Source organism: Gekko japonicus, unplaced genomic scaffold (genome assembly GCF_001447785.1).
Source record: "Gekko japonicus isolate JY-2015 unplaced genomic scaffold, Gekko_japonicus_V1.1 scaffold2151, whole genome shotgun sequence".
Classification (NCBI taxonomy): domain Eukaryota; kingdom Metazoa; phylum Chordata; class Lepidosauria; order Squamata; family Gekkonidae; genus Gekko; species Gekko japonicus.
This window is the reverse complement of record NW_015169848.1, coordinates 218,891-232,881: the sequence shown is the minus strand read 5'-3', so window position 1 is coordinate 232,881 and position 13,991 is coordinate 218,891. Positions and strand designations below refer to the sequence as shown.

Genomic DNA, 13,991 nt, shown 5'->3' with positions numbered 1-13,991 from the left:
ACTGCATCAGGACCCCCCTTCCCCCGAGAGCCTTCCCTCCCCAGACTCCACCCCCCAAGGTCTTCTCACCTTGAGACAGAGAGCACTCCCTCTTTCTGTGCTATACTTCTGAAGATGCCAGTCACAGCTACTGGCGAAACGTCAAGTCCTACAATGCCAAGACCACGGCCACACAACCCGGAAAATCTACAGCAACTAGTGAACTCCGGCCTTGAAAGCTTTCGACAACATATTAAAAAGAATAAAGCATAAAATTGTTTTACTGTAAACATATATTCATTGTACACAGTGATATATATTTTTGTATGTCTTCCTAACACCGTGACCCTCAGTTTTTGTATTTGCCCACCTGGAAATTGGCAACTCTATCCTCTCAGCTTGATCCAGGGTCCTTTCGTATCTCCTCACTTGGGCTTCCTGTGTTCTGGCGCCTCTTTTCTAGAGCAAGACAGTACAACGAAACCGGGCCTAGCAAGGGCGAGCCTGTATTATTTCCCTGTTAACTTCTGCTTTGTCATAAGAACATAAGAGACGCCAATGTTGGATCAGGCCAAAGGCCCATCCAGTCCAACACTCTGTATCACACAGTGGCCAGAAATACCAGGTGCCCTCAGGAGGTCCACCAGTGGGGCCAGGACACTAGAAGCCCTCCCACTGTTGACCCCCCCCAAGCACCAAGATGACAGAGCATCACTTGCCCCAGAGTCCCTATCTATACCTTGTGGCTAATAGCCACTGATGGACCTCTGCTCCATATGCTTATCTCATTCCCTTTTGAAGCCGTCCATGCTTGTAGCCGCCAGCACTTCCTGTGGCAGTGAATTCCATGTGTTAATCACTCTTTGGGTGAAGAAGTCCATTTCTGTTCTGTGTCCGTTTTCTTGACTGTCCGAGGCCTGCGTGTAACTCTGAAGTGGGCGGTGGGGCGGGGCAGATAAACTGAAGCCTGTCTCTCCCAGGTCTATCTGATTCCGCACCTTTGTACATGACGCCCTTTCTCCTTCTCTTTCTTCTTTGCCAGTTCCGCTGCTTTCCTGGGGTCCCAGCTTCAATTTCAGCATCTGGTACGTTGAACTCAACGGCATCGATGATCCGGACGTGGTCCAGCCCTGCCTGAATTGGTACAGCAAGGTAGGCCCGGGTCTGCAGGGGGCTCCGAGCGCTAACGGGCCGATGAGGAACGGTGAACTGGCGAAGTAGCATTTTAGTTAAATATGGATCAAGCCACCGTCCGAAGCTCCCAGCATTAAAATATAATTACTTTTATATAACATAGTAATATATTTTAAATAACAGTTATTGAGAGCCAGTTTGGTGTAGAAGAAGAGGAGATTGGATTTATACCCGGCCCTTCACTACCCAAAGGAGTCTCAGAGTGGCTTCCAATCCCTTTCCCTTCCCCTCCCCACAACAGACACCCTGTGAGGTAGGTGGGGCTGAGAGGGCTCTTGACAGAAACTGCCCTTGAGAGAACAGCTCTGACAGAACTTGTGACTGACCCAAGCTCACACCTGCAGCTGCATGTGGAGGAGTGGGGAATCAAACCCGGTTCTCCCAGAGTAGAGTCCACGCTTCTAACTACTACACCAAACTGGCTCTCAAGTGGTTAAGAGCGCGGACTCTAATCTGGGAGAACCGGGTTTGATTCCACACTCCTCCACATGCAGCTGCTGGTGTGACCTTGGGTCAATCACAAGCTCTCTCAGAGCTGTTCTTTCAGGAGTATTTCTCAAAGAGCTCTCTCAGCCCCACCTACCTCACAGGGTGTCTGTTGTGGGGAGAGAAAAGGAAAGGAGATTGCAAGACACTCTGAGACTCCAAGTGAAGGCCAGGGTATAAATCCAATCTCCTCCTTCTCCTCCTCCTCCTTGACATAATAATTTGAGTTACTGTTGTAGCCTTGATAGTATGTTAATTTATTCTTTCAAAACATATTTTGCTTTCCCCCCAGTGCTGGGGATGCATTTCAGTGCAGAAGGAGTTCTGGATAAAAACTTCTGAGTGTATAAAAATTATTAGAATCTTCTTTCTTTTGTTAATCTCTAGAAAACTCCCTTTTTTGCCATTTTGGCTCAGAGGCTCTTAGATAGCATCTGCCCGATACCTTGGAGAGCCACTGCCCATCAGATTAGAGAGTACTTGGCCAGGTAGACCATTGGTCTGGATTTGACGTGTAAGGCGGCTTCACGTATTACTTTATTATTTATTTATTCAATTTATACCCTGCTGTCCCGACTGCAGCAGGGTAAGGTAGGTAGTGGGCTGATTGTGGAGAATCTGGTGATGTAGAATCAATCACTCTGTAGTATAATAAGCGAGGTGGGAAAAGTAATACACAATCTTTCCCTTTCTGTGGGGAGCGAGAGACTCATGAGGACCGAGTTCTCCATAACTGGTGTGATGCAGTGGTTAGAGTCTGAGTCCGGACTGGAAAGACTTGCATCCAGATCCCCACGTAGACATGAATCTCAGTGTTTGGGCCTCGCTCCGGCCACCATCACGTAGCGTAACCTCCCGTGCAGGGTCGCTGTAAGGACAAAATGGGGGTAACTCCATATATGAGGTTCTTTCTAGGGGAGAGTAGGATATAAATATGAGTCTACAAGGACTTGGAGGGAGGCACCTCCTTTTCTTCTGTATCTCCTTCCCCACGCTATTTCCAGAGCCAGTTTGGAGTCGTGGTTAAGTGCGCGGACTCTAATCTGGGAGAACCGGGTTTGGTTCCCCACTCCTCCACTTGCACCTGGCTGGATGACCTTGGGCAAGCCATAGTTCTGATAAGAGCTGTCCTTGAAAAAGAGCAGTTTCTGTCAAGAGCTCTCTCAGCCCCGCCTACCTCACAGGGGGTCTGTTGTGGAGAGGGGAAGGGAAAGGAGTTTGTAAGCCGCTCTGAGACTCCCAAGTGAAGAGCGGGGTATAAATCCAATCTCCTCCTCCTCCTCCTCCTCCCCCTCGTAGCCCTCATAGCCTCACATTCCCCTGCTTCCTTCTCTCCTTCCCACTCACCCACCCACCCACTTTTCATCTGCTCCTCCATCTTCAGTTATATCTATAATTATATCCTCACTTTCTCCACAACGGGGACCCAAAGCAGCTTGCACCATTCTCCTCTGTTCCATTTTATGCACACAATAATCCGGTGAGGTGACTTAGGTTGCGCCTATGTGAGTCTGGCCCAAGGTTGCCCTGTGAGCTTCCATGGGAGAGTGTTTCCCAGATGCTAGCCTGAACCTGTAACCACTACACCGCACTAGCTCTCATGGGGTGGCAGCTGCCGAACAGGAGCAAGCAGCCAGTCCTGGGTGGGTCACGCAAGTCGTGTGGTGGTGTGTGGTTGCTGGTGGTCCTCGCCCCAATATGTCCTCTCTTGAAGGCCAAAACAGCCCCTGAAAGAGACCTGCCTCCTCCCCCTGCCTTTTACTGACTGAAACCAAGGACTGAACACTGGTTGTTGGGGTTGCCTAGCAATGGCCCCAGTAGCATCTGGGGTGAGGGGGTTAAGGTTTTAGATTTTAAAATCTGGGGCCATTTTCAGGTTTGTAGAAAGACCTGTCTTGTCTTTTCGTGGCCCCAGTGTCTGGATTTAAGTATCCACAGATCTGGTCATGCTGAGAATTAGATATATTTTTTAACATAGCTTCACTACTACCACCACCACCACCACTACCACCACCACCACCACCACCACCACCACCACTACTACTACTACTACTACTACTACTACTACTACTACTACTACTACTACTACTACTACTACTACTACTACTACTACTACTACTACTACTACTACTACTACTACTACTACTACTACTACTACTACTACTACTACTACTACTACTACTACTACTACTACTACTACTACTACTACTACTACTACTACTACTACTACTACTACTACTACTACTACTACTACTACTACTACTACTACTACTACTACTACTACTACTACTACTACTACTACTACTACTACTACTACTACTACTACTACTACTACTACTACTACTACTACTACTACTACTACTACTACTACTACTACTACTACTACTACTACTACTACTACTACTACTACTACTACTACTACTACTACTACTACTACTACTACTACTACTACTACTACTACTACTACTACTACTACTACTACTACTACTACTACTACTACTACTACTACTACTACTACTACTACTACTACTACTACTACTACTACTACTACTACTACTACTACTACTACTACTACTACTACTACTACTACTACTACTACTACTACTACTACTACTACTACTACTACTACTACTACTACTACTACTACTACTACTACTACTACTACTACTACTACTACTTAAAATAGGGTAGAGGAAAACAAGGGAAAAGGGGGAGATATATAATTTATAATGATCTATAACTTATTCATTTAAATATATTGATGATGTAATTTTAATATCAAGTGTTGTCCAATGGGAAGGTGCATTTACAGAGCCAAAGAGTTTTAATACCATTACTGCTACTAATAGTAGTAATAGTCATCATCATCATCACCGTATGGCAGTGTGCGTAGTTTAGTCATGAGATCCTAAGATTGTCTGGCAGCCAGAAGTTCTAGCTCTTTTAGCATTATGCCCCACCGAGTGGCGAGCCGGACTAGTTTTTAAGGCAAGAGATGTTTCAGAGGTGGTTTGCCATTGCCTGCCTTGGCATCACGAGTCCTGGTCTTCCTTGGAGGTCGCCCATCCAAATACTAGCCAGGGCCGACCCTGCTTAGCTCCCGAGGTCTGACGAGAGCGGGCTGTCCTGGGCTGTCCAAGTCAGGGCCCGAGAGCTTCGATCTTCCTGATCACCGGGAACGCCGAGGTGCTTAGAATTTGGCGGGGAGACTTACAGTGCTGTTCTCATTGGTTCTCATGTGTTCCAGTAGTACCGTGAACAGGAAGCCATCCGCCTCTGCCTGAAGCACTTTCGCCAGCACAACTACACAGAAGCGTTTGAGTCCCTGCAGAAGAAAACCAGGATCGCCCTGGAGCACCCCATGCTGACGGACCTCCACGACAAACTCGTCCTGAAGGGAGATTTCAACGCCTGCGAAGAGTTGATAGAAAAAGCCGTGAACGGTAAGGGCAGATGGAAAGCTACATGGGCGTTGGCGTGGCAAGGGGGGGGCGTTGGTGAACGGCTGTCCCTCCTCGTTTTGGGAGCGTCTTGGCTAAATGGTGCTGTTTCGGGTGTGCCCGGTGACCATTGGTTTTGATTACTCACCGTCTTGTTAAGTTGGTAGACCTCATTCAGACTGGCGCTGCCACGTGTATTGCCACCTGAAGTTTGTTTAAAATACAGTAAAAGTTTTGTTGTTTGCATCAAGTTAACCAAACAGTGGGGTTGGCTGGTGCGTTGGCTGGGCGAACACCTGCTAGACAGAAGCTTTGTTGACGTCTGCTTTTGGTTAAACAGCAGCCTCCATTCCGTGTGGATTCTGATTAGCAGAGCTGGGTTGAAACAAAAAAAAGTGGAAGTTGGAACGGAAGTCTAGAGCCAGGGATGCCCGTGGGTGCCCGCGGGTGCCTTGACGCCCACCGACATCTTTTCTGGCACCTGCCAAGTGTTTTTTAGAAGCTGCCTGAAATGTTGAAGGATTGCTATTAGAGCCATGCTTAACCTGGCTCCCTGACCATTCTGAGGGGGGCGCCATCTCCTTTGGCAGCCATTTCGTGGCTGGCTCCGCCTCCTGTGGCAGCCATTTTGTTGTTGCATCCTCCACCCTGGGTCAGAATGCCAAAGGTGCACGCAGGCTCCAAAAGGTTGGGGACCCCCCCGGCCTAGACTGAAAGTTACTGTTCTCGCTCTTGTCGGAATTTTTCTCCAGGCCAGTTTGCCCGGGGATTCTGGAGGGTTTCTTTTTGTCATCTTCTGTGCATGGAACAGTGGTCACTGTGTGTGTGTGTGTGTGGGGAGGTATTTGTGAATTTCCTGCAGGGTGCAGGGGCTTGGACTGGATGACCCTGGAGGTCCCTTCCAACTCTATGATTGCTGTGAATATTCCCTAAAACGGCTGTAGAATCACTGATAATAATCACACCCACAGAAAACATGTTTCAGCTTCCCTTAAAAAAGGCTGGAAGGGAGGAAAGGAGCCGGCTTTCCCCATCCATATCTTTTCCTTTTAGCAGTTAATGATCCCTAGCCGTTTGGGAGTCTGGAGGAACAGGGAAAATAATATACCGCTAAGGGGGAGGCCAGTTTGGTGCAGTGCTTAAGTGCGCGGACTCTAATCTGGGAGAACCGGGTTTGATACCCCACTCCTCCACTTGCGGCTGCTGGGTGAACTTGGGCAAGCCGTAGTTCTGTCAGAGCTGTTCTCTCAAGGACAGTTCTGGAAAGAGCTCTCTCAGCCCCACCTCCCTCACAGGGTGTCTGTTGTGGGGAGGGGGAGGGAAAGGAGTTTGTAAGCCGCTCTGAGACTCCTTTGGGTAGTGAAGGGCGGGGTATAAATCCAACCTCCTCCTCCTCTTCCTCTTCGCCTCCTTTTCTTCCTCTTCCGAAACAGTGGAGCAAAGTAGTCGGCTGCTCCTGGTTCTTTGGTTGTGATCAATGCTCCCTCTAAGCTGTGGAGTCCTGTGAGCAAAAATTCTACCTTGTGAGCTTCTGGCATTAACGTTGTGAGCGAGCGGTTTGGCTACTGCATACATTAATTTGCTCTGGAGCCCTCCTTCCTGAGCGAAGACGAAAATGCATGAGCGAGAGGCTAAAGAACTCTGAGCTGGCTCAACACTAACTCAGCTTAGAGGGAACACCGGTTGTGATCCCTTCCGGTGGGAGAAAAGGGATACCGCCGGGGCTTATATGTAGCTACCTGTGACCTCCCGAGCTCAAAAGCAGCACTAGACGAAATTACTAAGCCGGTGAATTCCCTTGCCACGGTGCTAGATTTATCGCCACAGAGGCCAGAGCTTCTCCTCTCTTTGAAGGAACGTGCTTTTTCCAAATGGACCTCCTCTGAGGACCAGGGGCGGAGGGTTCTTATCTCACTGCAGATGCAGATTTTCCTCCCCTACCCATTTCTCCTCTGCTCTAATCAAGCTGATTAGAGGAAGAGAAGAAGAAGAGATTGGATTTATACCCCGCCCTTCACTGTGAGTCTCAGAGCAGCTTCCAGTCTCCTTTCCCTTCCCCTCCCCACAACAGACACCCTGTGAGGCAGGTGGGGCTGAGAGAGCTCTTGACAGAAACTGCTCTTTTTCAAGAACAGCTGTGCCAGAGTTATGGCTTGCCCAAGGTCATCCAGCCAGGTGCAAGTGGAGGAGTGGGGAATCAAATCCGGTTCTCCCAGATTAGAGTCCGCGCACTTAACCACGACACCAAACTAGCTCTCATACCCCGTGCTTCACTACCGGAAGGAGTCTCAGAGCGGCTGACAAACTCCTTTCCCTTCCCCTCCCCAGAACAGATACCCTGTTGAGGTAGGTGGGGCTGAGAGAGCTCTGACAGAAATGGCTTTTTTTTCAAGGACAGCTCTTATCAGAACTACGGTTTGCCCAAGGTCATCCAGCCAGGTGCAAGTGGAGGAGTGGGGAATCAAACCCAGTCCTCCCAGATTAGAGTCCGTGCACGTAACCACTACACCAAACTGGCTCCCAGTGTGCATTGTGCTTTTGCACCCAGAGTCTCTTCTTTGCAACACTCCTCCCACCTTCTGACTGGGACTCTGGGACTGCCATTCCAGACTGTATCTGGCCGAGGGAGCTTTGACTCGCAAAAGTTCCATACTCTGAAAAATTGTGTTGGTGTTTATAGGCAGGGGTAATTTTGTAGAAAAAGAGGTGCAGGAGCTCATTAGCATAACTCATTAGCATGTGCCACACCCCCTGACATCACCGGAAGTGTGTCAGAAGGCAACACCCACCGCTCAGGCTCCACTGGACTCTTTTGGATGGCTGACTATTGGGGGGGGGACGACTTGCAGATCTGTCCTTGCAGAGGAGGGAGAGCTTGTACCTGAATAAAACTTGGTCTTCAAGGTGCCACTGGACTGTTTTGGACCAGGGGGCCGGGAAGGGGGGTCTGCAGCTTACCTGGCTGCTTCTTGCTCTGACTGAGGGCTGCTGGGAGCGGGGGGTGGGGCTTGTTGCATGTGCCCGCCCCCTGGGCTCTTTATTGCCGGAGCTCTGTTCCTGTGCACTCCTGCAGGAAATTACCCCTGTTTATGGGGCTACTGAACTCAGTTGTAGCTGTTCTACAGCAGATCAAGGCAACTACTCTGTGAAACAGTCCTCTGAAGAATGTGATTGTTTTCCTCCAGATTGCTTGGGGGGGGGCACAGTGGGAAGGCTTCTGGAGTTCTGGCCCCGCTGGTGGACCTCCTGATGGCCCCTGAGTTTTGGTCACTGTATGACACAGGGTGTTGGACTGGATGGGCCATTGGCCTGATTCAACATGGCTTCTTTTATGTTCTTATGGCCCTGCTGATGGACTTCCTGATGGTACCTTGGTTTTGGCCACTGTGTGACACAGAGTGTTGGACTGGATGGGCTGTTGGCCTGATCCAACATGGCTTCTCTTACATTCTTATAGCTCTGCTGATGGACCTCCTGAGGGCACCTGGTGTTCTTGGCCACCGTGTGACACAGGGTGTTGGACTGGATGGGCCATTGGCCTGATCCAACATGACTTCTCTTATGTTCTAATGGCCCCGCTGGTGGGCCTCCTGAGGGTGCCTGAGTTTTGGCCACTGTGTGACACAGAGTGTTGGACTGGTTGGTCCATTGTCCTGATCCAACATGGCTTCTGTTATGTTCTCATGTTGGGTTAAGTAGTGACTCTGGGGAATCTGGGTTTAAATTATGTGCGTAAAGGTATGGGCTGGATATTAGAAAAAACATTTTAATGGAAAGAATTGTGCAAGAGTGGAATCAGCTGCCTAGGGAGGTAGTGAGCTCCCCCTCACTGGCCATCTTGAAGCAGCGGCTGAACAAACCCTTGTCAGGGATGCTCTGGGCAGATCGCACACTGAGCAGGGGGTTGGACAAGATGACCTGGACGGCCCCTTCCGACTCTGTGATTCTAGGATTCTGTGGTTTCATAATCTTTCCTTTTAGTCCTTGGCAATGACGGAGGGAGCTCCCATCTCTGGTCCCAGCTCCTGTCAACCTAGCAGTTTGAAAGCAAGAAACTGCAAGTAGATAAATAGGGACCGCTTCGGTGGGAAGGTAACAGCGTTCCGTGCGCCTCGGCGTCTAGTCATGCCGGGCCACATGCCCACGGAAACGTCTTCGGACTGCGCCGGCTCTTCGGCTTGGAAACGGAGATGAGCACCGCAACCCTAGAGTCGGACTCGACTGGCTTTCGAGCAAGGGAAACCTTTACCTTTAATGTCTTGGCCTAGTGTGCGTTGCATGCATCCAACCCTTTTTGCTGTACAGACTAAGCCAGTGAATAAAAGCATAGCATCCTGTTTTGTCTGGAACGTTCCCGGGTATGAGGATCCCGCTTCTGTGTTTGTGGAAGTACCGGTGGTCGTGACGAGGGGGCTCTCATCTCTGGCCATGTATGACCCAGACGGAGTTCAGTGGGCTGAAACTCCTTTAGACCAGGGGCTTCCTGCGTGTTTGTAATTCCGTGCTGTGGTCTCCCTCTGGCACCGTGTCCAGTGATGAAGTTGATTTCTCGTCACCCGTGAGAAGTGGCAGGGGTAGGGGAGAGCGTGGGTTAGGAACCCGGAGCGGGCTCACTGGCAAGTACGCTCTGCTCGCCACGGAGTGAACTTAGAACCAAGGGAGTGTTTGTCAGTCGCTGGGACAGAGCCCAGAAATCCTGTTTTCAGAAGGAGTCTCCCTCGGCTCCCTGAGCTCAAACAAATACTGAAGTCGTTGTTTACCAGCTGGCCGAGTCGGGCAGCTCGGACATCGATGCCTTCTAGCGGCTCGTTTCCTTGAGGTCTGTTGCGAGGCACCCAAGTACCAATTTCCACATTAGCTCTGCCCCCCGCACTGCTCTACAAGTGGTTTGGACTTCCCTTTTCTCCCCCTGGCTCATATACAGGCTAGAAATGAAGCTGTCAGGCATTAAAAAAAATATACTGGGTTTGCACAGAGGTCTCGTAAGCAAGCTGGATTAGATGGTCAGGAAACAATTTTTCTCCAGGCCTGGAGGTTTTTTGCCATCTTCTGGGCATGGAGCAGGGGTCACTGGGAAGTGTGTGTTTAGGGGGGAGGTATTTGTGAATTTCCTGCCTTGTGCAGAGGGTTGGACTAGATGACTTCTAACTCTATGATTCTATGGTGGCAGTGGGGAGATGATGAAAGGGTGGGGAATGAACTCTGATGTTTATTGTAGCCCATAGCTGTTCTGTCTCTGTCCCTCGCATGGGAGGCTGACGTCCCTCCCGCCCTCCTTGCCAGATAATGCCTTTGAGCGTCTCTTGGCCGTCGGCCACCTGTTCCTCCGCTCCCCTCTGCCCCCACGGCTCCTTCTGAAATTCTCAGAAAATGTGCAAATGGAAAACCAGGGCAGCTGCCGGACTTCCTCTCGGAAATAAAAGGAGGCTTCCCTGAATCTCAGCTGTTTTGCAGCCATAGCTTAAATACCTCATCTTTGGATCGGTTCCTGGAACTTCCAGGCAGCCCTATGGCCGGGTTCGTAAAGTGGGAAAAAAAAACGGACGGGGGGGGGGGGTGGGGGGGCTTTTAACGGCGGGGCTTGAAAGGCCTCCAAAACGCAGGCCCCTCCCGCTCCCCACCTCCTCTCTCCCAGCGCCTCCACATCTGTCGAAAACGATCAGCGGCGGGCTGATTCTGATGTAATGTTTTCCTTCCTTCCAGGAGATCATGTGGAACTCTATCCTCCGAATGACCGATCCCCTGGCTTTGCTAGCTGGGATTGTGTAGCGTGCACTGGGCAGGAAGTTGGCATCCTGCTTCGAGAGTCTTCCCCTCGAGTGTGTGGACTTCTGCTGTGATGTCATACAGTCCCTAGACTTGGGGGGAAAGGGGTCTTCCAGGCCACCGTTTTTGGTACGGTGACCCACACGCAATGCTCTCTCTAAGCTGTGGAGCCCTGTGAGCAAAAATTCCGCTTTAGGAGCTCCCGGCATTCAAGTTGTGAGCTAGCGATTTGGCTGCGGCATCAATTTAGTTTGCTCCGGAGCCGCCCTCCTGAGCTGAGACAAAAAAATGTGTGAGCCGGAGGCTAAAAACCTGTGAGCTAGCTCACACTGACTCGGCTTAGAGGGAACACGGCCCACAAGTCCACATTCACCTGATATTGGGACCAGTGTTCCCTCTAAACTGAGTTAGTGAGAGCTAGCTCACAGTTTTTTAGCCTTCAGCCCACAGAATTTTTGCTCACAAGACTCCACAGCTTAGAGGGTGCATTGATTGGGACCCACTTAAAAGAGTGGAGCACGCACGAGTAAGTAAAATTATAAATCGCTGTACTCTGCTCTGGTTAGACCTCACCCAGTGTTCCCTCTAAGCTGAGCTAGTGTGAGCTAGCTCACAGTTTTTTAGCCTCCGGCTCACACATTTTTGTCTTAGCTCAGGAAGGAGGGCTCCAGAACAAAGTAATTTATGCAGCAGCCAAATCGCTCGCTCACGACTTTCATGCCAGTAGCTCACAAAGTAGAATTTTTGCTCACAAGATTCCACAGCTTCCCAGAAACCTCTGTGTTCCGCAACCACAGTAAGTTACGGAGATCGCTCAGAGAGACCGAGCAGCTTTTCTTTCGTGTGCCTCTCCAAGTCAAGGCAAGGAGTGGTAGCTGTGCAGTGCACTTAGCACCCGGCGGTCTCATTCAGCCGCCTCTGGGATTTCGGCAGGCATGGGCTGTGCATTTTCGAGAACATCTGGAGACCTTCCTACAGGTTCGAGCCTCCGACCCGGATATAGCTCAGGCTAGCCGGATCTCGTCAGATCTCGGAAGCTTGGCAGGGTCAGCTCTGGTGAGTGTTTTGGATGGGAGACCGCCAAGGAAGTCCAGGGTTGCTCTGCAGAGGCAGGCGATAGCAAACCACCTCCGAACGTCTCTTTCCTTGTAAAACTCTACGGGGTTTACCCAGACTCAGCTGTGACTTGATGGCAGAAAAAGAGAGGAAACTCTTTAAAAATGATGAAAGCTGTTCCACGGAGGAAGCCGAACTCTGCACCCAAAGTCGCATTTTGTATGGAATTGTGGCGCGTGCGTGGCCTGAATAGACCAGAGCCTTCCAACCGTGGCTCCGGAGTGACGCGTCTAGCCCTCAAATAGATGGCTTAGCCAAGAAGAGGGTTTTTCTTCCGTATATTCAGGGAGCTTAGGATGTACCCAGCTTTCAGTTTGCCAGTTTGGTGTAGTGGTTAAGAGCGCGGACTCTAATCTGGGAGAACCGGGTTCGATTCCCCACCCCTCCACATGCAGCTGCTGGTGTGACCTTGGGTCAGTCACAAGTTCTCTCAGAGCTGTTCTCCCATGCGCTGTTCTCTCAGAGCTCTCTCGGCACTTCCTGCCTCACAGGGTGTGGGGAGGGGAGGGGAAAGGGATCGTAAGCTGCTCTGAGACTTCTTTGGGTAGTGAAGTGCGGGGTATAAATCCAGTCTCCTCCTCTTCTTCATATGCCTTTTGCGAGAGCCATCCAAGCATCAAATCTTCAGTCTCTCGTACAGCCAGGGATTGGGTCTCTCTGAGCTCCCGGGACATCTGTCTTCTGTCAGGGTTTTTGGGTTTATGGGGGGGGGGGGAAGGAGCAGCCCTAAAAGACTCCCTGAAAGCTGAATTTCCTTGGAATTGGAAGTCAAGTGTGGTTTCTGGAGAAAATGTGACTGGTCTCCATGGATTGCGCACAGCCTGCAAGCAATATATGACGTCGTCATTGGAAACGTCCCCACTGCCTGGTCTTGATTGCAGCCTCTCGGGAGGAGGGTATCTTCCCCGCTGCTCATGTTTTGACTGTTTAGGGCACACCATAATAGTCTCTCCGGGCGACTCCGTAGTGGAGCGTCTCAGTTAGTCCTCCAAGATGAACTGGATCAGCCATCCGGTCTTTGCAAACCAGGGATCCACTCTGAAGTCCAAGCTATACTGAACTTTTTACAGACTGTCCCCTCCCCAAGTCTTTCCCCCTCTATTCTGAGCTTGAGTCCAGCAACACCTTTAAGACCAACAAAGTTTTATTCTGGGTATAAGCTTTCGTGTGTACGCACACGTCTTCAGGTACATTGGAATAGAAGTCACCAGCCATTACATATAGATGGTGGAAGGAGCTCCCGGAGGAGATCAGGGCCCTGCGGGACCTCTTGCAGTTCCGCAGGGCCTGCAAGACGGAGCTCTTCCGCCAGGCTTTCAGCTAGGGTGCCTCCACCATTATAGAGCCCCGGCTCTTGGTTTAACATCCAGCCGCAGGAAGATCTTGAGCAGAAGGATTTTTAGAGAATATATTGAAATAAGCCATCTTGAGTAACAGTCTTCGGCACTTTATGAAACTGTATTAATAATGGAAGTGCTTTATATGGTTTCATGTGGTTTTAACTGTATTTTATGTACTATGTCAGCCGCCCTGAGCCTGAATTGCGGGAAGGGCGGGGTATAAATGCAATAAATAAATAAATAGAGGACAAGGAGGGTATTGCCAGGAAGGGCCAATTTGAGTCAAGATGCATATATAACTGAGCAATAAATATAGCCAAGATTGGATGAAGGCAATTGGTAAGACCCGTGAATAGCAACAGATCAGCCTGCAGCATAATAAAAGAGTTTACAAACAGATGCAAGAACCAAATGACATTAGCATGTGTCATTAAATAAGAAACCGATATCTCTGTTAAGCCCCAGGGGTTCCAGGATTGTTAGTCTTCAAGGTGCCGCGGGATTCAAACTTTGTTCTGCTGCTTCAGACCAACACGGCTACCCACTTGGACCCCTCTGTTCTAATTGCTGGTTACAGTATGCACTGTACCGTTGCATCCAGAGTTCCTTCTTAACAGAACCCTTCCTGCCTTCTGACTGGGAAAGAATAACTCAGGGATCTCCATTCCTG

The 13,991-nt window shown here is 50.0% G+C and overlaps 1 protein-coding gene across 1 annotated transcript in view; it reads left to right on the top strand.

The window, feature by feature from the left end:
• MKLN1 (muskelin 1) overlaps positions 1-13,991 on the top strand; it is a 213,215-nt gene that overhangs the window by 79,225 nt on the left and 119,999 nt on the right. The window contains exons 5-6 of the mRNA XM_015417348.1: positions 1,022-1,131; positions 4,910-5,102. Coding sequence (XP_015272834.1) covers positions 1,022-1,131; positions 4,910-5,102 — 303 coding nt within the window. The remainder of the gene's footprint in view (positions 1-1,021; positions 1,132-4,909; positions 5,103-13,991) is intronic.